The 24276-nt window shown below is 45.8% G+C and overlaps 1 protein-coding gene across 1 annotated transcript in view; it reads right to left on the bottom strand.

Annotated features, from left to right (window-relative positions):
• Positions 1-24276, bottom strand: part of GXYLT2 (glucoside xylosyltransferase 2) — a 159255-nt gene that overhangs the window by 12432 nt on the left and 122547 nt on the right. Inside the window, exon 4 of the mRNA XM_069643207.1 lies at positions 13563-13814. Within this exon, the coding sequence (XP_069499308.1) occupies positions 13563-13814 (252 nt within the window). The remainder of the gene's footprint in view (positions 1-13562; positions 13815-24276) is intronic.

The following is a 24276-nucleotide window of genomic DNA, read 5'->3' as shown; positions in this document are numbered from 1 at the left end:
GGAACTTGGAATTTGAGAATGTTACTGAAGGGAGTAGACAGTGCAAACCTCAACAAGCAGCTTGGTGAGGGGCGAGTCCATTCTTGAAGCGAGATATCATGCCATGGCAAGTCATGACAAGTCATGAAAAGCATAAAGTGATTGTCATTGTCCCAGTATGCACCCTCATGCTCACGTTCTCTCTCACTCGCTTGATCTCTCTAAATCTCTCATAGATACTGAAGAGTGTGTGCAAAAAGTGTATGAGAATTGGCAAAAGAGGAGAGGGGCAAGAATGGAGACTCTGCTCATTAACAAACTGCATGCTAAGGGTTATGAGATGCACAAACCTTTGAAACCCCAGGCACTCGTTTCAACTTTACTTTAGTGCATTGGTTGGCAGACAGAGAGCCGTCTACAACCTCACTCTAACTCACTACGGCGCTGTGCTCAGTGAGCCTGCAGGGATATTTGCCTGTCAGAACAATGCCCATTTCAGCAGGTCCCAGAATCCTTTGTTGTATCTCCAAGCAGTCTACCCAATGTCTACAACACACCTCATACTCGCCACACAGTGCACAAATTCACAGCCTAATCGAGAATGACTGCCATCAGTCTGATACCTGCATATACTGCGTTCCCAGCGTATCTCGGGGAGACATGGCGCGATCGTTGGGTTCGTAGAACTTCTCCCTCTGTGTGGACTCTGTGTGGACCCCACTCGGGCCGGGTATTTACCCCTATTCCTATACGTTTATTTACATTAGCACAGTGCCTGCACCTATTGACTGAAGGGCAATAGAAACATAACCTTTTACCTTTGCACACCAACCGATGAACAACACATGGAAAGTGTATTAGGTCTTTCGTTTCATGTTTAAAGGTTTACAAATGAACAAATACGTTATAACGCTGGCAATTTATTTGCAAACACATGGGTTCCAAGGCAGATTAGCACAGTCCTAATTTGATGGTGATTTGCCCTTGTAGGTGTGGTCCTCGCCTTAGTTATCCCATATAGAGAGCATACCCTTCCGACCTGCGCAAGGTGTTGTAACAAGAGTCTTCAAGCTGGGGTTCATGTAAAGTGACCGTCTTTGGTGATGAAAGCTCACCAGAGAAACACTTCACTCTCTCTCTTTTTGGGAAGGGGTCTAACCACGTATCTCAGTTACATTTCCTCATAAGCGCCTTTGGGGCATCCCACCTCTTCCATACTCTCCAGAGTGCACCAGTAAGGAGCACTTTAAACGCAAGACCAGATGCCACCAATCCCTCTTTACCTTCACATAACCTCAAAAACTCCTTTCATTATTGGACCATGGAGGTCATTGCATCCCCTCTCCTACAACCGACCTTCCCTACATGCTGCTTCCCAAATATTAGACATTTAAGTTTGTCATACTTCAAGGTCTACTTCTCAGCCTGTCCGTCATCGATCTACAATGACGTCTAGGACCTTCCCTGGGTGCCTCACCCAGGTCCAAGCACATGAGCTTACTCCTGTCATTATGGCTTCATTGACATAGTGGCAGCTTTCCTGTGATTATGGGTTAGGAGGATCCCATCCCCACTAGGGGAAGGGAGAATATGAGAAAATCCTAAGTGGTGCCCACATCCGTCAGGGACGCACAACATTACTCACCTGAGAAAAACTAACAATTCCTTGTCACTACATCACACCTTCTCGCAGACAGCCCCTGCTGACCACAGTCCTTGGTCCAGCTCACTGTCAATCACGCAGTCACAAAGATAGAGTAACTCCCTTCCAGCCTCCCTGGAGACACTAGGCTACCACCTGCTGTCAGACCCACCACTCTCCTCTGATGTCCGGCCCAGATCCCTGCCCGTTCAAGTGCACACCCGCACTGCCTCCCGGCAACCCTTGCACTTGGGTCTGTATCTGTAACCCTACAGTCCCCCTACTCGCACTTTTGGACACCTGCTGTCTGCACTTACATTGCACCTGCTGGCCGCACTTCTTGTTATTGTTTTGATCCCATATACAGCACTGCCCCTTCGCCTTTCCCCTGGTACTTTTTCCCTCCCCCTCCCCTGCACTTGCGCAATCTCAATGTCACTTGGCCTAGTAAGACTGTTGTTTCTGTCCTCCCTATGTTCCACCTTCCTTGCCTCGTCGCGCCACGAAACACTTATGTATAGGCGCGTTACAAATGCCATTTCACATCATAACAATCAGCACAACATCACACCAGTGCAGACCTGAAAACTTAACCCCTTAAGCCCCAGGCAACATCTTCCCCATTACTGGCTGGATAAATTGGAAATCCAGAATTCTGAGCCTGCAAAGCGACACAGGGGTTAAACATGCCCACCCATTCTTCATTTCACAAAATGAAAAATAAGAACTGTAGTGTGCCCAAAGCAGAGTGGGCTACTACAAGGCTCAGACTGCGGGGCAAAGGTAAGAAAAGTGGGGAGGAAGGAGAAGGTCACGAGAGAGAGAGGAAGATGGATCAAGACATGGGTACAATAATCATTCATGGGACAAGGTTAGACATTCTGGATTATAAGGTTCAAATAGCCTCGTGACCTAGATAGAGCTGATACATTAAAAGTGAACCATGTGAGCAAACAAGCAGGAGAGCAGGGTGACTACAAGAGGATCTTTGCACACTTCCACCTCAGGTACAGGAAGCGGAAGTGAACACAGTATTGTTTTTACTAGCTTTCTGCGTTTCACGTGGTTGAGCTCTCATCTGAGAAGAGGTGGGGTGACTGTTCTAGAGGTTTGTGGCCTAGAAATGTCAACATCCTGCCTCCCTGTCGATGGCATTTGAATATAGATAGCTGAATGTTCCAGTTAAATGATTATCTGAGGTCCTTTGCTGGTCGTTGCGTACAAAGGCATTGCAGGAGGGAGCCAGGATCTAGAACCCGGGCAGCCCGGTTTAACTAAAGTAGTGTGCCAGACAAGCGCCTTAAGGCTCTCCATCCTGGATACTAGAAGACATGTTGGCGGCTCTAATTCAAAGCAATTTTAATTAAGTCAGTTTGGAAGGTTAAAAAGTTATTTTTGACTCGTCTTTCGCAAACTCTTTTAGCTCCCTTGACCCTTTTATGGCTTTTTTGTTTTTTGACCTCCTTTTTGTGGTCAGAATGTGTTCTACTAAAGCCCATCTGTTGCCTCAACTCATTTTTGCAGAGCCATCCTCAGTAGCCGATATGGCTCCCGGAGGACCCCATTCTGTCCCTGGTTGGGTGTTTTGACCAGAAAGTATGTTAGGAGGTGGGTTATTGGCATGATATGATAGTTTATTTATATAGCGCCTATACACAATGTGTTCCAAAGCGCTTCAAGGCAAGAGAGGGAACAAGGGAAAATACAAAGACATTCTCACAGGCCATGAACAGTAAGGATGTGAAATGAACTATCGTACTCGGCCTGACGACATTTCAGATAGTGCAAGAACTACGACATAGATTAAGAAGGGAGGGGGAGAGTGGGAAGGAAATGGAAACAGACAGGCGACTACCGTACTACATGCTTTGTTTTTGGCTACACCATCCTGTAGCCCTTTTATCGTGTTCACAGCTAAAGGCCCATGTTTGGTAGCAATGGGGCTGACAACATTTTTGTGAAATCCTGCCCACCATTTTGCTCTGTTGTCTCTGCTTGTACCACAATGAACGGCCTATCTTGGCTGCATGTAGAGCCTACCCAGGCGCCCTCGGGGTGGGTGTATAGTGTCCAGTCCTGGACGAGGGTCTCCCAGACATCATCATCTACATTCCTGAGGGAATGCCTGCAAAAGTGAGGGTTGGCTTGCCCGTCATCATAGGATGGCTGCTAAATCGTTGAACACTGCATGGAGGAGCCCTCCAGCTACGGGTGCTGTGACTATGCCAGGGGGTTCATCCCTTCTCCCCAAGGGGGAGCCATTCACTTTGGGACTAGGGAGGTGAGCCCGCTATGGGATAGGGTAAGTGGGATCCCACTGGGGTGACCCCACCTTTGGGGACCAGGAATGCCCAAATAAATATTCCATCCCACCGCCCTCTACCTCTAAAGCTTCACTGTGTTACATGGGGGTTAAAAGGGCCGCCAGAGCCACGTCAGCCATAGACACTGAAGCCACAGCGGGACCCCGTCGCGACCCTGTCACTGGAAGAGAGGGATGCAACCTCATGTAAAAAGCGGGACGAGGGCGGTGAGGTCAGAGCGAAACCCACATGGGGCTACGAGACCAAATATCCCACAAAGAGGTGAAGAGGCTGAGAAGAATAAGGCCAAGCAAGCCACAAGCAAACACAGTGCTGCATATCCACACATCCCACAAAGGGGTGAAGAAACTGAAAAAACAACGGCTGAGCGAGCCAGAAGCCCATGCCGGGCTGCAAGACCAAACATTCCATGAGGGGGTGGAGAATTCAAGAAAAGTAAGGCTGGGCAAGCCACTAGGCCCAAGAGGGCTATGAGACCAAATACCCCACTGAGGGGTAAACAAAAGAGAATCAAGGTGGAGAAAGCCATTAGCCAGCGGTGGGCTGAGTACCCGAATACCCCAGTAGGGGGTTCGGGAAACAAAATACCAAACACGGCTGAACCGGGCCGCATTCTACGGCGGACTGAAAGTAAGAGTACCCCAGAAGGGTGTAAGCAAAGTAACTACCACGGTAGGGCTGAATTGACCCATAGCCCAACCAGGGTTGAGAACCTGGGTACCCCACAATGGCGGTGAGCAAAAGGACACAACAACCAGGGCTGGCCAAGCCTGTAGCCTATATGAAGTGAACAATTCAGAAATAATAACCTGTGGACATTGCTGCTAGTGTGAACGCCGACCTATCCAGTTCTGGAGGAAATGTCCCAAGAGAAGGGATAAAGCAAAGACGATTTGATCTACTGCACAAGGACACCTGAGAGATTTTTGTTTTTGAACTTTTATATTTAACAAGAACTAAAAGATCTCAGAAGGACCCTTTGGTGGGAGTGTGGGGGGGCGACAGAAGGCCAGCCACCATGAAATTCTCTAGAGAAAGTTACCCGATCCTAAGCTGAAGCTTAGATTTTCCTTTTCTTTCTTTGTATAGTGGAAGGGCAGATAGTAAGTTAGAAATAATTATTCATTTTTGAGGTGTCCCGACGAGCACCCGTTAGTTATTTTCTAGCGTAGGGACGCCTTCCTAGAAATAAGCTTGGAGAAGAGTTTCTTTAAATTCTTTAATAAACTCAATTGCTGAACCATGTCCTCTGGTCCGCCTCCTATGTCTGACTTGCCACAGTGCCTGTATATTAGGCATCCCAACACATTGCTGCAGATCCCACCTGGAACTACTTTCTTTTAGCTGAGCGGGACAATGCTTTCCCGAAGATCTTCACTGTTGGCCTGTTCTACTTCCTCCAACTCTTTCAAAAGCAAAGCTCTGCTCCTCTCCTCTCCTCTCCTCCCTGGGGAATCCTGACTCAGGCTTCTTCCTCTCTTGCATCTGGTGGGAACAGCTGGATGCATCACTGTTGCCCTGTGTGCATCGTTCAAACGATTAGACTCACACTCCTGCATTTGATCCTTGTTGTGGGATTGTACTGTTGATTGTGTCCTTGGTTCCCAAATGCACCACCTGTGACCTGTGTGCTCTCTGTTAGGATTCAGAGGCTGACCTGGCCACACTCCTACCCAGGAGATTATGGCAACCACGGAGGACTCGCCGCTATGTAGGTGCTATTGCAAGAGTCCACTGTGGTCCAAAGAGTCACTGAATACCTTACCTTCAGTGCCAGGTTCCAGCGCAGTCCCGGATTGCACGGTGCAGATGACCACATCTGACCAATACTCCCCTCCAACATGGCATCTCTAATTGGACCCTTAATCCACCACCAAGATAGCCGCCACCTTACCGGCACAATGTTGGTGAACCACGCACTGTGAATCACGTGATATCAACGTCATGTTTTATATACTTCGAGACCAGAATCAGATGGCGTCTTGCAATCCAGAAGCAGGGATGACCGCTACTATCGCGATCGCACTTACGCGGTCTGAATGACACCTGGCCTAGTATGACCGTTGTCTGTCCTCCCTTTGTTCCCCTCCCTCGCATCTTGAGAGACTTGTCTAAAGGCGCGTAATAAATGCCATATCATACCATATAATATCATATCCTCATAGGTATTTAGTGTTAGTTTATTCATGCTGTTAAGATACATTCATGTGTATGTACCTCTGGGATTATATGTACTACTTCCAGGAATTCTATACATCTTGGAGAGTTACCTTTATCCAGTTCTTTGTGGTTCAGGCAAGGGTCTTTCTCTCAAGGCGGTTATTTATTTATTTAATTTATTTCTATGGTAAGAAACAAAAAGCCCTGAGGCATAGGGGTGCTTCACATGACAAACAAACATTCAACGAAAGGGGGGGGGGACAGAAGTCTATACCAGATCAGTGCAGAAGGTAAACAGTCACCAAAACAGCCTGGTTTTCAATTTCTGTTTACAATCTGGTAACAACAAACAAGCTCACAAATCTGGGGGAAGGGCATTCCATAGTACAGGAGCCGCGTGTGGAAAAGACCCTGGTGCAACACAGGTGAGCTTAGCGTGTGGAGTTGCCAGCAAGCACGTGTTGCTCGACCGTAATATTCTATGTACTGGGAGCCAAGTAAGACATTTAGCCAAGTACTCAGGCCCTTGGCCATAAATGAAATGATGGGAGATCCATTGTAACTGAAACGGAATGCGATTGCTCACGGGGAGCCAATGTAGAACTCTGCGTGCAGCCGACACATGGTCTGTTCTGAGCAGTCGCTCCACTATGCGGACCGTATTATTCTGGATAACCTGGAGGGGGGATAAATCCACCCGCCTAGTGCTGCCTAGCGAAAGGCTGCCACAATAATCCAGTTTTGCCACAATGCACGCGCGACCAAGGCACCGTTTCTGGCATTACAAAAGGCCCGTACTTGTGCTAGCAGCTTCAGGTGATAAGAGGTACTTGCAACCAGACGGTTCACCTGCGCCTTCATGTTGCTCACTAATAGGCTGAAAATCAAATTCCCAATGGTCCACACAAGTGCTTGGATGGGAGGAGGTTAAACAAACTCCCCTGATCTGGTTTGGCTTTCATCTAGATGTCTTTTGGATTTTCTTTAGTTTGCTTATCATTGAGTCTTGGATGGTTAGACACCACTTAGAGTCCTTTGTAACCTGCGATGGAATAGGTCATGGGTCCTCCAGTTCTTTAAATATCCTAAACAGCTCCCTCGAACTCGAGGCTGCCCCTGCGATACTCTGGCCGTAGAAGCTCTATTTTTGCTGTCAGTATGGCTTTTTTAATGCGGATGTATCATAGGTGGTTTTGTCATCAACTGCTCAAGTTTTTTGCCATTGCTTCAAGGATCTAATATTTTTCTGTAGTGATTGGCCGGCTGACTGTCCGGCAAGGACAGCCACCCTGCTAGGTGACCGATAGCTAGGCTGGAATGAATGGGAGAGAACTGAATAAAAGGCGAATCTTTTGGCTTGGAAGGCAGAGTCGATCACTGGACGAAGGAACCGAAGAAGAACTTGAAGAGGACGCCTGCTGCAATGCCTGGACCGTTGGTTTACCCGGTGAAGCCCTGCTGCAGTGCCGAAACGCCAAGTTTGCATCGACAGAGAAGCCCCTACAAGGATGACTTCTCCCCTTGAGTTGGAGGGACCAATCAACTCCAAAGTAAGCCACCTGGACATCCATCTCGGAGCTGGTTGAATTTCCACAGAGTTGCTGCTGGAAATCGAAACGCCAGGGAGAGGAACACCAGATTGTGTGTGTTGCTTTTAAGCTGGCCTAGAGCTTCAGGAAGATCCTCCGGAGTCCCAGGAAACAGGACTGACCGAGCCTCAGCCCCCTCAACAGAGTGCGGGACCCCAGAAGCAAGGAAAGTCCATCTCGAGAGCCAGGAACCGCAGTGTTGCTATTTGCGGTAGACGCGAGGAGCTGAAACACTGAAGAGCCACTAAAAGTGAAGTTTGCCGGTTGCGAGTTTTGACCGTCCCAGTGCATTGCAGGAGTCCTCCGACGCCCTCCCCCTTGTCCCCACGACTGAGGCCCAGGAACAGTGAAACCTTCAGAGCTGCACAGGGACAGGAGTCATCTGCTGCATCTTTTCTGCATTTCTAAGGGACTGTAAAAAGTTAAAAAGTCAGAGAACTTACCTCTTGCTGTAGAGTTGCTTGCATCTTCTACTACTCACAAGTCTAATTAGCTTGTGGTCCTACATTTGATTCTTCTTTTCATCAAAGACTCCTAAGAACTTGTGCAAAGACTTTTCCATTTACTTACCAGAAGTGCTTCTTCCTATACAAGACTTTTGCCCATTGCCTTTAGCTTAGCTTATTGAACTGAATGACTCTTCTAGGTGGGTCCAAAAGTATTTGCCTGCCTTAAGAATAGTTGTGGTCTCTTGTTCTAATAACCTTTACCTTTTGCAAATTTCTAAGAGTATTCTAAATGCCAACATTAAGATAATAATGTCCCCAGCACCCTGGTTATTGAAGTCACCTGTGGGTGTGATGGGGAAACAGTAGCGGCCAGCATTGCGGGGAAAAACAGCAGTGAAGAGGACAAGCCATTTGTCCCACAAGATACCAAAATATTAAGTATAAGAGTCAAAAGTGGAAAAACTACATATCCCAGAATGCCCCACCAGCCAACTACTAGGCAAAATAGAAGGGGCACGAGTGAACAAACAAAGACCCAATCTACATATTGCAGAATGCCCCAGCCGATGCATGTTCAACATAAAAGCCTGAAAAGGGGTAAAGAAATGAGATGGGGAAGACGGAAAACCACGTTTCCATATAACGAGGAACGCTTGCAGGCAGGAGTTAAAAATAAGGGAGGCTATGCGAGGGTTAAGCAGGGAGGAGGAGAATTAGCCTCAGGGGTGAGAAACACATGGCTGGGAACGCCCGATGTTAATTGCTGGGGAGGAGGGCCACGGGAGTTAAAAACAGGTGAAAACAACTCAACTTCTCTCTCACCTTGCAGGCGTGGAAGGAGGCTGACGGAGCGAACTCGGACTGGTATGAGGCCAGTTCCCCATATCGGTGGGCATATTAGAAGGAAATGAAAACACACCGAAGTGCCCCATACCTGCTTTGCAGACCGAATGCTCAGCGGATGAAGGCTCCTGAGTAAAAGGAGATTCCAGTGTGAAAACAGACACCGGACATTTTGTTTGTTTAAGTAATTCCAAGCCCGAGGCCAGCAAGGAACGACTGCATCCTGGAGAGCCATCAGCAAGCTGGGGAAATGTTATGAAACAAGCACTGGAGTAGAAGGCGTGCGGAGAAAACGCTCTAATCCAGTACGAAGTACGTTCGGCTTCGAGGAGGTTTTCCATACATATTATTAAGGTGCAAATTGCATTTTTTAAATTTTTTTTAAGGAAAGGCTTTATGGACTGCATCTAAGTTGAAACCCGGCTCGCTCTGGTTTGCCTTGACGAACTTTATTGAATAACGTTTAAAATCATGGAGAAAGTCCTATGTTACTGATTCTGCCTTATGAAATATAAGTGACATATTTAACTGAGCGTCGTGAAAACTGCTGGCATTAAATAAATATCTGTTACCACTCCTTTCTGTCTCTGGCTCCCTACTTAACAGGGTGTAGCTTGTGTCTGTGGGCCATCCCAAAAGGGTCTTTACTGATTTAGAAACCAAGAGTGTACAGTATTGAAGTGTATTTGTGTGTTACTATTATATTGCTCTCTTCTGAAGAAGGCTTATTCTAACTGACTGATAAATACATTAATAACTGTTTATGCAAGAAACCTTGAGTGTAAGAGTTTATTTGAATACTTGTAACTGTGAATCTCTGTGTAACTCCACTACAGCTCACATTTGCCCCTCTTGAGATAAGCCTGGCTGCTCAACACGCTACCAAAACTGTGTAGTACAAGCTTATACCAAAGGTTGGGTTTCCTATACCTGTAGTCAGAGTTGTTTGTAGTGTTCCCAGAGGGTACTGCATACAAACGTTACCTAACACCTCTTGGTGTCTTGGAATTTTTAGAGCAATCCTGCTGTTTTAAACCACTCCTGTGATGCAAAGTTTATCCATTAGTATGATAAATCATTACTTTTCACCCTCGAAATGTCTTGGTTAAAACTGTACTAACTTGTGTGATCGTTTTCCTACTTAGTTGAGAGGTGACATGGGTCAGTAGATCCTCTGCTGTGCTTTTAAGAATCCATTTGATTTATATGACTTACTTGCCCTTGTACTGACATTTAAGTGTAGAAGCCACTCCTCTGCACTCCAAAAGGTCTTTGTAAAGCAGATTATATTGTACTTAATGGTATAATTATATCTCCTACTATTTCCATATGGGTTTTGAGTTTCTGAGTAGACATCTTTACTGTTTTTATATTACTTGATACTTAGTACTTACCTGTAAATGTATATATCCCTTAAAAGCGTTTACTTTTCCTAACAAGAATATTTTTCAGTAAGCATACTGTGTGGACATAACGTATAAGGAATTTGTACCCAAAACCTTGCCGTGACACGGGACCAGACTCCAGGAGCAGTCGAATAGGTCCAGAGATAAGTTCCAGAAGGAATATTGAATAGGGAAGGAAAGGGTGGAATGGACAAAGTGGATTGCAATGATAAATAGATTATGTTAAGGGAGTTCTGAATGCACCAAAAGTAACAGGATATGAACAAGCTTTGGCAATGCATTCGCATTCGTGGAAGTGCTTTCAAAAATTGCTGTTTGGCTGTTTAGCTGTACAGCGGGGAGCTACTTCCTTAAACTGAGCAAGAGCGGATCCTTGTAAAAGATACTTTGAAATCAGTGATGCCCCCCACAATCATAAAGTTAGCAACGCGATCGAAACAAACTCCAGTTAAGAAGCCGCAAACCCTAACTATTGCTACAAGTGGCGCAGTGGTCGCGCGCCCTCGTACTCCATCCTTAGCCGCCGACATTAGAAAATTCTGTTCCGCTGATGTTCCGCAATTACATTCGACTGCAAACAGAACTCCATTGGTAACTATCTTGCCTCCTAAACCAATTGATGAGTCAAGAAATGCGGAGCAATCTAGAATTGAGTTATCTACTCCGCCTGACTCTCTAATGGTGGCAGTCTTTACAGAAATTATCCCACAAATCGCTCCATTCAAAACAGCAAACTCAGACGGTAATAATGTCCCCTTACTTACGACGAAAAATGATAGTGACAAGAGGAATGCACAGTCTGAAGTTGTCACGACAGCTTTGATCATTGCAAGCCTAATGTGAGCAACAGGCCCCTCAGTACTACTATTGCAAATAACCATCCAATCAACAGTGCAATACAGACAGACTCTGAGCTGTGTTAAGATGTGAAAAATGCAGCAAGTCAGTTTACAATCCCTGACTCTCTCTCCATTATTACATTGCCCACTACACTTCCTTCACTAAACTGCCATACTGCATATTGCAACAGCCACTTCCTAAATCTGCCTGCCCCTACTCTACGCCCTCTGCAACTCATCCAGAACAGGACTGCAAGACTTTCCTTGGCCTCAAGCCCATGGATCGTATCTATCCAGGACTGAAATCTCTGCACTGGCTCCCAGTGCCTGCGAGGATTAAGTTCAAAACCCTCTGCAACGTCCTTAAGGCCTTCTGGGGCCTGGGGCCACAATACCTTCAACTCTCTCTTCCTAAATATCTTCCCTCTCGAGCTCTTCGCTCATCTGCCTCCAACTCCCTCAGGGTCAGTCGTTTCTCCAAGCAACGAGTTGGTGGTAGATCTCTCACTTCGGCTGGGGACTCCCTCTGGAACAGCCTCCCTGAAACTTGAGGAGAACAATCTCCGGTTCCGGAAGCACCTCAAAACCTTCCTCTTTGCTTCTGCTTTCTTTCCCCCTCTCCACTGCTGAAGTCCTGGCTGATACCAAGACTGCACGGGTAACCTGGCCACTCACCTGATCTCAGGCCCAAGCCCTGCCAGCTGCACACCTGCACTGCCTTCCTGGCAATCCCTGCACCAGGGGACTGTTTTCTGTATCCCTACAGTCCCCTAACCAGCACTTATGTCTGCACTCACCTTGCACTTGCCACCAGCTGGCTGTTCTTTATTTATTTTATCTTATTATTTTATTATCCCATGTACTGCACTTTCCCCTTCCCCCACGCACTTTTACTTTTCCCCCTTCCCTTGCACTAGCGCGATCTGCATGACACCTGGCCTAGTAACATCGTTGTCCGTCTTCCCTCTGTTCCCCTTCCCTTGCCTCGTTGTGCCTTGAAACACTTGCGTATAGGCGCGTTATAAATGTCATGTAATCATATAATATGAATCTATCTTAATCACCGATTACGTTTGAACCATCTCCAAACAACTCTTCAGTTCTTTCCATTTCTTTCGCAAGTCCCACTCCGAGAAAACAAGCTGACAACTTGGGAACCCAACAACCAACTCCACCACGGACCACTATAGGTCCATTTGTGGAGCGAACTCTTACGGCTATGAACACTGCTCACCTATCGTTAACTACGTTATTTGAGAGCTTGGATAGCAAACTAAATGTGCAGACATCCTGGATTGATTAGCTCGTACACCGGGACCGAAGCGAGTTTACTGACCCCTCACTCTATTATGAACCTCAGAAGCAACCAGTTTCAATTGACCTTCTGTGCCTTTCCAATATTGACCAACACAATACATTTAACCCAACGAACGAACAGATTAACCAAGAAGGTAAATATTCTCACCCTGAAAAGGTCCCCTGCAAGCTGAGAATTTAACAAATGAACTCTCTGCACTAACTAAAATACCAGGAAAACCTGATTTCAACATTTTTATTAAGTCAAAGAAAACAACTACAATGCCTGTCCAAGCAACGGAAACGAGCAAGAACATGAAGATGGGTCCATCACACACTCGTTCTGGCTCGAGACAATTTCTACGAGCCCTATTTCCCCCCCAAAAAACAATCAGACAACAACCGGACATCGAGTATTCATCACTAAGAAATATGCAAACATAGCTCTGAATAAAATAACTAATCGGAAAAGGAAAGGTCAGAGCGAGTCAGCTTAAACTGCTTTAGGTGTTGGAGCTTCAAAAGAAGACCACTCCTAACTCTCAACACCAAGTGCAAATAGTTTCTGTTTTCACTCACCTACACCTAAATACAAAAAGCTCCAACATAACACATTTTACTTCTGTGGGTACCTTTATGTAAAATCACTGAGAAGAACTATTTGAACACCATGTGTCCAATGACATCTATGGACAACTCCCAGAATCACGCAAGTACTGAGACGAGGAGGATGAAGGAGTATGTACAAGGTAACAAGAGTTCGAAGCACAACATGAAGTCTAATTGTTTTACCAATTCACCTGTGCGTGGGATATTTAAACACAGCAAGCGCACAGCGTGACATGTCATGGAACTTTTCTCTAACAGGAATGGTCTTCTAGAAGCACCGCCATGATGTGAAACCTCACAATTTCCTTATAAGTCGACCCCCCCTCATGCTCTAAAAAAATAATGTTATGCAGAATCTGTCCTATTGCTTGTCACACATATATTAACAATTACACATGAAGAAGTTTCCTCGCTTCCCTCACACACCTTAAACTGCGCATTTCTGATGCGTGTCAGGTTCATCAGCATGACGCCAGAGTTGACACCCGTCTGACCATAGAACGGGTGGCGTGCGAAGCGGCTGTACCAGCCAATCTTGGGGATTTCGTGCTCAGGTGCCATCGCTGCCAGCTGCGTGGAATTAAAAAGTTTCAGCAAGCGCCACAGGTCATCGATTGGCCGCAGGAAGAGGACATCCGTGTCCACGTAGAGGAGCGAGTCCACATCCTTGAGCAGCACCTGTCGGGAGCAAGACAAACATACGTATGCATAAAGCTGTGGGGATCCAGACAACACATGGACACACACCAAGGGTCATCAGCTTTGGAAGAAAAGTACAATTGCCGTGCTTCCAAGTAAGAGAGAGTGTCATCTTGAATAGAACGAACGGAAAATGAAATCACCCTTATGGTCTTACCCTTAACCCTCTGCAGCGATGAAATCCTCGCTGCTCTGGATAGACAGCAGTACAGCAAGGAACCTGACATGCATGTGAAGATTCAAGGGTGATGCAGGTATGACATGCTACAGAGGACAGTGGGCACATACCTCCATCGGATTCCCATTCCTCCAACCCCTCAAAAACTTGCAGACCAATTACAGGTGACCTTTTCCAGATGAGAGAAGATTTGAAACAAGAACCAGGACTAGGCCTCTCCTATTGCGGGTCACCCAAGAGGGTGACTACCAATGCATTAAACAAGGTAAAGCCGCTACAGGACCTTGGTACCAGACAGCTGCATAGGGACAAGGTGCCATATTTTCAGGCATCTGATCAAGGTACCAGCACGTCCTTTCGTGTGCTATTCATTCATTCATTCTTTTCACGTGCTTCTAATTTAAGGTGCCCTATGCACTATAGAGTCACTTTGCAACACGAAGGGTTGTACTCGGGCCGGATGCTCTCGGGCCTGGTGCGCTCTAGAAATCAAATAAACACAAATACTAAGAATACTAGTGATCCGTTTAGCGCACTATCCCTCTCCGACGTGCTCGCTTTCGTTTTTGCGTTCCTTTTCTTGTATGTGACATAGCCGTGGTGAGCCTGGGGCGATTTGTTTGTAAGCAGGGCCACTGTGCCCTCCCAGCCCACGAGTAATGTTTTAACCTTTTTCTACATACACAGCTAGGCTAAGTATCAACAACACGGCAGATTATTAACCCGTAGGGGTGCTTTTCTGGTTCATTTGTTTGTACGTTTCTGCTGGTGTCAGGCAATAACGCCAATAGCACACCATGCACACTCTTCATCAATCTGAAGTAAGTGCGCCTTGTGGGTGACATGTAACTTAACAGTTATTTTGCCAGTGATTTCTCATACTGTCTTTATTTCTTTAGATTCATAGCAGCGCACAAAGCCCTCGGGCATCTAGGCGCTAGTTGCAGTTACAAGATCCAAGTTACATGGTTACGAGATAAACATACGGTAGGTAGTGTGGAGCTATGTACTGTGAAGTCTTGCAGGAGCGAGACTAGGACTCGTCCAGTCTACTGGGTCCATGTTGCAGTATGGAGGGCATACGGGATCCCAGCAGGCAAAAATTGGGACCTAATGGGAAAGCATGGTTACAAGTTACATAGTTATGAGTTACCTAGTTGAGAGACAATTATAAGGTAAGAAGCGCAGAGTCAGATGCGAGGGAGTAAACGGCATTAAGGTGAGACCAACACTTGGCCAGCGTACTGGATCTATGTTGCAGTACAGTCGGCGTACGGGATCGCGGCAGGCAAGGCAAGGTAAAGGGTAAATAGTAGGTTGAAGGGCATGTGCTGGAAAAGCTGCACCCAGCAGGGCTGGGGGCTACATCAGCAGCGCTAGTTCATGGAGCCTAGGATTCTAGCAATCAGGGTAGTATTTGCAAGACTGGCCTATTACAAGCCCCGAGTGAAATAGAAACAGGAAGCCAGTCCTGATGAAAGCTAGCCCACAACGGGGTTATAGTTGAAACTAGGGAGAAAGGGAAGTTCTCTGGCCCTTTACTGAGAGCTCAAGATGATGTTTCATTGAAGACAATCATCGTGATTTAGATTGTCTCGCCTAGTAGACCTTCAGCTATTCTTATCTCTGTTAGTTCGCCTTCGCCTTCCCATCATGTCCTCCCAATGTTACACTATGGTGACAGTAATGTGATAGGCTCTCCTTTTGATGTGGAATTCATTTCATCAAATTAGATTGTGATCCAAGGGAGGCATCTGCTCTTGAACCCGATTGAACACGAAGGGAAGCTGTTCTTCTAGACTTTACTTTACTTTCTACTTCGATCTGCAGTTTTTTGATATACATTTAAATTATTAAATAATACTTTTTTGGACTCGTATTGAAATGTATGAAGCTGGAAGACAGACTGATAAGATGGCATAGGTAGCAGAACTACATATAAAAGCAAGTGGGTGAGGTTTCAATGGCACTAAACCAAGATAAAGCAGAAATGCCTACACCCCTTTCTCTAGCACCAGAGAAGGGGCAAAGCTAACACCCCCTCAAGGGGCAGTGAAAGGAAGCGATGTTTGATTAAAGTTTTGTTATAGACCCAACATGGTCACAGACTCCCTCCTTCAGGGGATGGGCGGTTTTAACCTGGACATCGCTACCTTTGTCTGGACTGGTCCAGTAACGCAGCCTCACCAGGGAGGCCCTCCCAAAGGAGAATCCCTGATTCCTGACATAGGGCTGCGGTGACCCTCCAGTAAATATAAGCACCCCATGGGCGCCCGAAGATCGCTTTGTACAGGAGAATTTTAGACACCCCTCATGCGTCTCTACTTACTGTTTCGCTGGTGCTTAGAGGCATTGTAGGTGAAGGCGTCTTTAAATAAATGAATTGGAGCTCTGCCCAGCCCTGACCACTTTTGGAAACGGGCCTGGCGGTGAATGCCCAAAGCCTGACTAAACCCTGAAACCGATTCATGCGCTCTCAAGGATTTGGAAGTCACATGCAATACATTATTTTTTAAATTCTACTAATAAATATTGACATTGATGCCCAGAGGAAGAGAGTCTAGTAGTCTGTGCTGCTCTTTATTAATGTTGATATAATTATTTTTCAATTTGAGAGGGGAGGGACTAACCCAAATGGTCACTCTGGGCTTGTCTCAGGAGAAAGCCCGCAAGGGAATAGGAGGGTTCTGCAAAAAGGAACGCAGTAGTCATCCTCTTTAGGAGGAAGTTGTCTAAGAAGCCATTCTGACAAATTGTTATTGCAACTTGAAGATAAAGACTTTTCTATCATTATAACTTTGTTGAATGGCAATTGAAAGACTTTAGGAGTACCAAGAACTCTGAACAGAACATGGCTATCCACAAGGAGCTTTATTCTTTAAAATCTTTATTAAAACTCACTTTTAACCTGGGGAAGGGAATCCAACCAAAAAGCAGAGATATATTGGTATCAGGTTCATATTGACGGTGATTGTTGCTCATTCTAAATCTGAAAAGGCAATTTGATCCTTCATGAGTTCATGTATGTCCGAGTGTGAGGGACAGATTCCTTGGATTAGAGTGTTTTCCTAGTTGATGTTGATAGGCAGGGTAATCCTCTACAGGTTGGGGATAGTCAGACCCATTTTATTGAATAAAATGGCTAACTGTAAAACATCTTTGTCTGCCTCACAGTTCTGACCACTCACACCACGGCCTTTAGGTAGGCAAGGGTGCTAATGTACTTTTGCTCATGCAGGTTGGTACGAAGATGAAGGGTTATAAAATGGTACTAAATAAACGCAAACATTTCAGGAATGCAGTAGTACACAGCTGAGCTATTAATCCTGGAGTCTCAGGTGTCAAGAACTGTCTCTGAAACAGCAATGAGATATATTCAAGGAACACAGGTGTTCGAATAGGTACAGACATGACATACTTAAAGCCACTGAATCCAGTAGACAGGCGTCCAATGGACGCACATTCAATTTGAATTATAATTGTATTGAAAGTAACAAAGCCTTTAGTTTAGATTACGGTTCATTTAATCTCTTGAGTTCTTTGGAGGGTGAACCCAAATCAAGTTCCATGTAATGATGGAATCTCTTGCTGTCTTTTGTAACGTACTGCAGATCACAAGTGGCCTATAATGGGCACAGACATTATGGCATGAAGACATATATGGTTAGAGGAAGGATAGTTCTGGAAATGCCAGAATGCATGAGAATTATAAAGTGCAGACCTAGCTGGGAACCTGGGGACACACCCAGGGCGCTCCAGGTGTGGTTCAAGGGAAGCTGAGGAGCTGGGACATATAGGGGTGCCAGTCAAAGGGGGCGAGTAGCAGAAAGGGACTGAGGCGGGTTCAGCAGTCTCTTCTTCTGCACATGGCCAGCTGGTGCAAGTACCTCTAGGTGTTTTCTACGCAATCGGCATTGGAAAAATGACAAATTCCCATAATGTCGAACAAGTGGAGCGGGGTTTGTCTCTACTCCCCTTGTTCGACATTGTGGGAATTCATGGGATGCAGGGGTGCCCCACGCTTCCATAACGAGGATAGCAGAGGAAACAGAAAGTTTGAAAAAAATCAAAAAATGGACGTGGCGATGCAAGGTTTAACACTTTGCGCTTTTCGGCCATGTCCATTTCAGCGACAAACATTTGACGTACATCCCTAGGTCACACAACTCAAACCCTACCAACCGGCTTCACACTGCCGCTCCCTTCTCCGCCTTAAATTTTATATCACGGGGCATCTCTTGCCTGAGCGTATGAAGTTAAGGGAAAATGAAAAAAAAAAAAAAGGTACATGCCGGTTTGGTCCTTGAAAGGTCAAAGGGCCAGTTACTCTCCCCGTCTTACACCAGGTAGACCTCACCATGCGTCTCTGTTCACCACAATCCTTTCCCATGATCTCCAAGGCTGGCCCAGCCAAACGCCCAAAGCGCTGTGGACACCTGGCCTGGTGAATCCCGTCAATATACCTGTACACACCTACAAAATGCGAGTACTTTTTGCATCGGGCCGGTTAGGATGGTTAACATCTGTTCAGTCGTAGCACCTGCCGCTGACATCATAACCAACATGAACTGAAACTCGATTTACACCCTCCGCCCTTAAATCTTTGATGATCCCCTACACCATGGCTGCAGTATCCAACATATTGGCCACACAGGAAAAGCTGCAGGTGGGGTGGCAGTCATCCATAAAATACACTGGCCCTGCATGGTAATCCCAACCCCCGCACACAGCTCCACAGAATTACGCTCATGGCAGTTCCCCATCTCAAGCAATGTTTAACTTACATTCCAACTTATTTACAAGCCACTCCAAGGAAGTTGTAAGTTGATCAGTGATCTTTTCAACTTTCTCTCCCCGGTAACAGTATCCTACTCTAATTACCTTCTCCTCATAGTCTTCAACGACCCCGAGTCCTAACAGAATACCTACATTCCTTGCTATTCTCCCTTACCGACTCCATGGTCCTTAAACAGATTGTACTCTCATCAATGCATAACAAAGACCCCACGTTTGCCCTCATCTTCACCAGTCCACTTACAGCTCTCAGCTGTCAGCGACACAGTTCACCAACGTAACAGTCCTCTTCCTACTTGCCGACAGGGTGGTCTTTTCTGCAACTGTCGTAAAATGTTTTGCATCCTAGGTATCCAGAAGGCACCAGGCCGTACAGAAGGGCTTATTCGAATTAATCCGACTCCCAGACACATATGGGGTGCCACGAGGTTCCATCCTCTCAATCATCTTCAATCTATAGATGGAACTGTTGAGAACTCCCCAACTTACGCACGGTGGTCCAAGTCCTTGTAAACACCCTGCTTACTGGTCTTCCAGCCACACATACGACACCTGTGCGGAAGCCCACTAGGCTGCAGCTGCCCATATACAGGTGCCCACACATTAGAATGTATCTCTCCAACACTTTGCGAGCATCACTGGTCCACCCCATGCCCCCAAGGATTATATTCAAAACTGCATGCATCACCTACAAAGCATCTCAAATGGAACACCAACATAGTTGGCGGCTAAACTCCACACCTCTGGAGGCTCTCGCATGTCATTTAGCAAAATAATCAAAAGGTTGGTGTCTAAGCGAAGCCATAAAGAGAAGACTTACAAGCAGTCATTCTCCTGCTCCACCCCAGCCCCCAACTATCTGGAGCTCAATCCCAGCAGAGGGCCGCAATGCCCCCACCATCTTCCAGTGCCGCAAAGCACTAAAAAGGTGGCTTTTTCAGAATTACCCTCTGAACAGTACTGTATAAAATGCCAAGGCCAGCCCTGGCACCCCCATGCTATATAGTGCTCAGCTGCAATAAGCAATAAAACAAAACAGAGTAAAATGTTTGTTTGAAGGCCATCGGGTCCTGCCAAAGTGTAGAATGGGTGGTGCTAGTCTGATTCGCATTGCTAAGCTGCTCCAGAGACACTGCGTAGCAGGAAAAGGCCCGTTTCCTGTTTTTTCCCTCCTGCCGCTTTTGGTTTCCAGTCTGGCTATAGATTGTGGCTTCTCCATAGATGGGGAGTTTCTCAGATAGGTAGAGGGGTATTTTGGCGGCGACTGCTTTCTTGCACATGATCCATGCTCAAAGGGGTACATATTTGTTTTCTTTCTAATTTGAGGCAGGATGGTCTTTATCAGAGAGTGGGCAAAAGCGAGTTCCACAGGTGGTAACCGAGGGATGTGAATACTCTACCTTTTTTCTTTGCTCTTTGATTTTGGGCACACACACATGATATTGGCATTGGCTGAAGGTAGATTCCTGGAAGGGGTGTGTAGAATAAACCTCAGCTGAGTCCATGCAGAGCTTTGTGAACACTGTAGGTGGCCCTTCTTGAGATCTCTTGGCAACAGGCAGCTAATTGGTTGTTGGAAGAGCTGGGGGACATTTCCCTTGCATTTGAGGCACAGCAGAAATCTCCCAGCTAGTTTCTGGATATGCTGTAGGAATTGGATATTGTGACGAATCATGGGATGACGTCACTTCTTCCTAGAGGGGCGCCTTTCTTTGTGAGGTTGTTCTTCAAGCTAGTTTCTGGATATGTTGTAGGAATTGGATATTGTGACGAATCATGGGATGACGTCACTTCTTCCTAGAGGGGCGCCTTTCTTTGTGAGGTTGTTCTTCGAGCTAGTCTCTGGGTATGCTGTAGGAATTGGATATTGTGACGAATCATGGGATGACATCACTTCTTCCTAGCGGGGCGCCTTTCTTTGTGAGGTTGTTCTTCGAGCTAGTTTCTGGATATGTTGTAGGAATTGGATATTGTGACGAATCATGGGATGACGTCACTTCTTCCTAGAGGGGAGCCTTTTTTTGTGAGGTTGTTCTGATTTGATTTGATCCAGCTCTTTTGTCATTCATTCTTTGGTTATCCATTTGTCTTCATACCAAATATTCATTTTTGGTATGAAGGTAGATTTGCAAACATTTATTAATGAATTTTTTGATTTATGTCTGTACAACACATTAATAATTATTTTTTTTATGTAAAACCAGCTTTTGATGTTTGTTCCAAATAATTTGTATCTTTATTGAATATATTTTGTTTACAACTATCAGGTTCACACCTGTTATTTAGCAATGTTCTATTTACATTTGGACACTTAAAAATGTATGAAAAGGTTAATTAATATTTGGATATCTACCTAAGGGATACCACTGTTAGAACTGCTAGGATTCAATCCAGTTCAGTAAATCAGTTTGTCTGCAGCTTTTGGAAAGATTTGTTTTGTACTTTTATATGACCCCCCCACCATAGCTGCACCACAAATGAGGTACCCCTATCATTGTTTGTGTTATCTCAAGAGGGGTCATCGTGAGCTGTAGTGGAGTTACACAGAGATTCACAGTGACAAGTATTCAAATAAACTCTTACACTCAAGGTTTCTTGAATAAACAATTATGAATGTATCAGTCAGTTAGAATAAGCCTTCTTCAGAATGGAGCAATATAATAGTAACACTCAAATACACTTCATGGAATACACACTCTTAATATCTCTAAATCAGTAGATACCCTTTTGGGATGGCCCACAAACACTACCTACACCCACAGGTGACTTCAATTGCTAGGGTGCTGGGGACATTAATATATCACTGTGAATTTAGAGTCATATAGTAATAAGTCAAAGGAAAAGGTTATTTAGAACATACAAGAGCCCACAAATATTCTTTAGCAGGCAAATACTTTCAGATCCCCCACAATAAGGGTCATTCAGTGGAAGAGGCCAAGCCAAAGTCAATAGGCAAAAGTCTATGTAAACTGAAGCACTTCTTTGTAGGTAAGTAGAAAGTCTTCGCACAATGTTTTAGAAGTCTTTGAAGAAGAGAAGAATCAAATGTAGGGCCATAAGCTGATTAGACTTGAGAGTAGTAGAAGATGCAAGCAACTCTACGAGAGGTAAGTTCTCTCAGACTTTACAGTACCTTTCTTTTGAAGAAAAAGTGCAGCAGAGGACTTCTGTTCCTGTGCAGCTCTGAGATCTCACTGTTCCTGGGCCTCAGTCGTGGGGACAAGAGGAAGTACTTCTGGGGACTCCTGCACTGCAATGGGACAGTCACCGCTCGCAACCGGCAATCTTCAATTCAGTGGCTGTTCAGTGTTTCAGCTCCTCGCGTCTATTGCAAATAGCAACACTGCAGTTCCTGGCTGTCGAGATGGACTTTTCTTGCTTCTAGGGTCCCGCACTCTGTGGGGGCTCAGGCTCGGCCAGTTCTTTTTCCTGGGAGTCCAGAGAATCTTCCTGGAGCTGTAGGCCAGCTTAAAAGCAACGCACACAATCTGGTGCGCCTCTCCATGGGTATACGGTTTCCAGCAGTGGAAATTCAACCAGCTCCGAGATGGATGTCCAGGTGGCTTTCTTTGGAGTTGATTGGTCCCACCAACTCAAAGGGAGAAGTCGTCCTTGCAGGGGCTTATCTGTCGATACGAATTTGGAGTTTCAACACAGCAGCAGGGCTTCACCGGGCAAACCAACGGTCCAGGAGTTGCAGCAGGCGTCCTCTTCAAGTTCTTCTTCGGTTCCTTCGTCCAGTGGTTGCCTCTGCCTTCCAAGAAAAAAGCCTCGCCTTTTATTCCGTTCTCTCCCATTCATTCCAGCCTAGCCGTCAGTCACCCAGAGGGTGGGTGTCCTTGCCGGACAGTCAGTCGGCCAATCACCACAGAGTGCATTTGGGTCTCCTAGGAGACTGAGCACAGGGAGTTTCGGGCACCTCCCTCACTTCCTGCCTACCCCCTCCCTCACTTCCTGCCTACCCCAGACATCCTGGAGCCAGAGGCGGGTTTCACTTGTGAAACCTGCTAAAGGCAAAGCGGCAAATGGGACCAAACCTGGTTTGGCACGCAGAGTAAATCTCAAGAAGGACCTTTCCACAAAGAAATGGTGAAAAAAGAAGACTGGGGCCATTTTGACAAAAACGGCACCCTTGGGTGCTTTACTGCAGCTGCGAACGCAGCCCACGGTAAATGCATACCATGATAGTTAAAACAAAACCACTGCCACCAGCCATTCAGTGAGAAAAGGGTAACATAAAAATATGTAACATGAGAAGCTAGACAAAGGGGATACTAGGTAACCCCTCCGGCACCCTATTGTAAGATAGTGTGTGTTGGGTCTAGAAAGTTACAAATGTAAGTTAAGTCTTCTTCTTGTTAGGATGACTCCAGAAACCCGAAGCCAGCGATTTCCATCTATTAAGATGATGTTTCCCAAAATAAGCACCAATCAGCCCTCCACCTCCAATAGAACTCGTCCCACTTCCCTGTCTCCCGCAACAAACTGAAGCAGGAACCTACACTGTTCATCCGCCACCCCTCTTTTCCAACCAAACAGATCAGATAACCCCTTTACAACCACCCCAATGCCACTCACCCTGACTCTGAGCAATTCTCGCTGCACATCAAACCTCACACAGTCCAACATATAATGAGGCACCGTTTTCTGGGCACCAAGTCATTTCACTTTAATGCTCTGGGAAATAGTAGTTTATCCCAGAGAAGGGATTTAAACCTTTAGGAAATCTGAAAGAGTTCCCTGTGTCACTGCGCTGTGTGACACAATGTAAAAGCTGATTTCTATGGAGTTTGTCCGACTCCACAACCAAAAGAAACACAGTGTTCAAAATAACATTAAAATACGAGAGAGTGGGAAAAAGGGTCTCACTCTCTCCTTGTTAAAATAAATCAAGTCCTCAAAATCCAGAAAAGTTGCTGGGGGTCTCTAAGGTAAAGGGAATTAGCACATTTCTGAGAATTCTCGCTAACACCCTAGCACGAGGGCACAGTACACACATTAGTATCAGGACCTTCCGTGCCTAAGGCTCTTTGATTTCAAAGTCTCTTCTCTCAGAGGGCCTGATGCGACAAACAAATAATAGGTTCCTTTCCTCTTTAGGATTTCACATGCACTCAATTTCTCAGGTGAATCACTATTCACCACGGATCCCCCCTTAGCCGGGCTCAGATCCCCCTTAACACAATGCTCATGGAATTTCCATGTATCCAATTTCTCGGATGATTCACGGTTCACCCCGGATCCCCCGATCTGTTTTAACACAATGTACAATCAGTCTCCCTTGAGAGAAACAGGAGGGTATTCTCCCTAGTGTCAGTCTAGAAAAATTGATACCTCTCATGATTGACGGCAAACGTATTTTGGTGGCCGTGGGCCAACCGCCTCATGCACGATATGATAGACATATAGGTTTCCGAGTTTACCAATGAATGACCATTTTGATGTAACAAGGATTGCCATTTTGTTCTC

Source organism: Ambystoma mexicanum, chromosome 2p (genome assembly GCF_040938575.1).
Source record: "Ambystoma mexicanum isolate Mex_15411 chromosome 2p, UKY_AmexF1_1, whole genome shotgun sequence".
In the NCBI taxonomy this organism is placed as follows: domain Eukaryota; kingdom Metazoa; phylum Chordata; class Amphibia; order Caudata; family Ambystomatidae; genus Ambystoma; species Ambystoma mexicanum.
The sequence above is the reverse complement of the archived record's forward strand: the minus strand, read 5'-3'. Positions and strand labels throughout refer to the sequence as shown.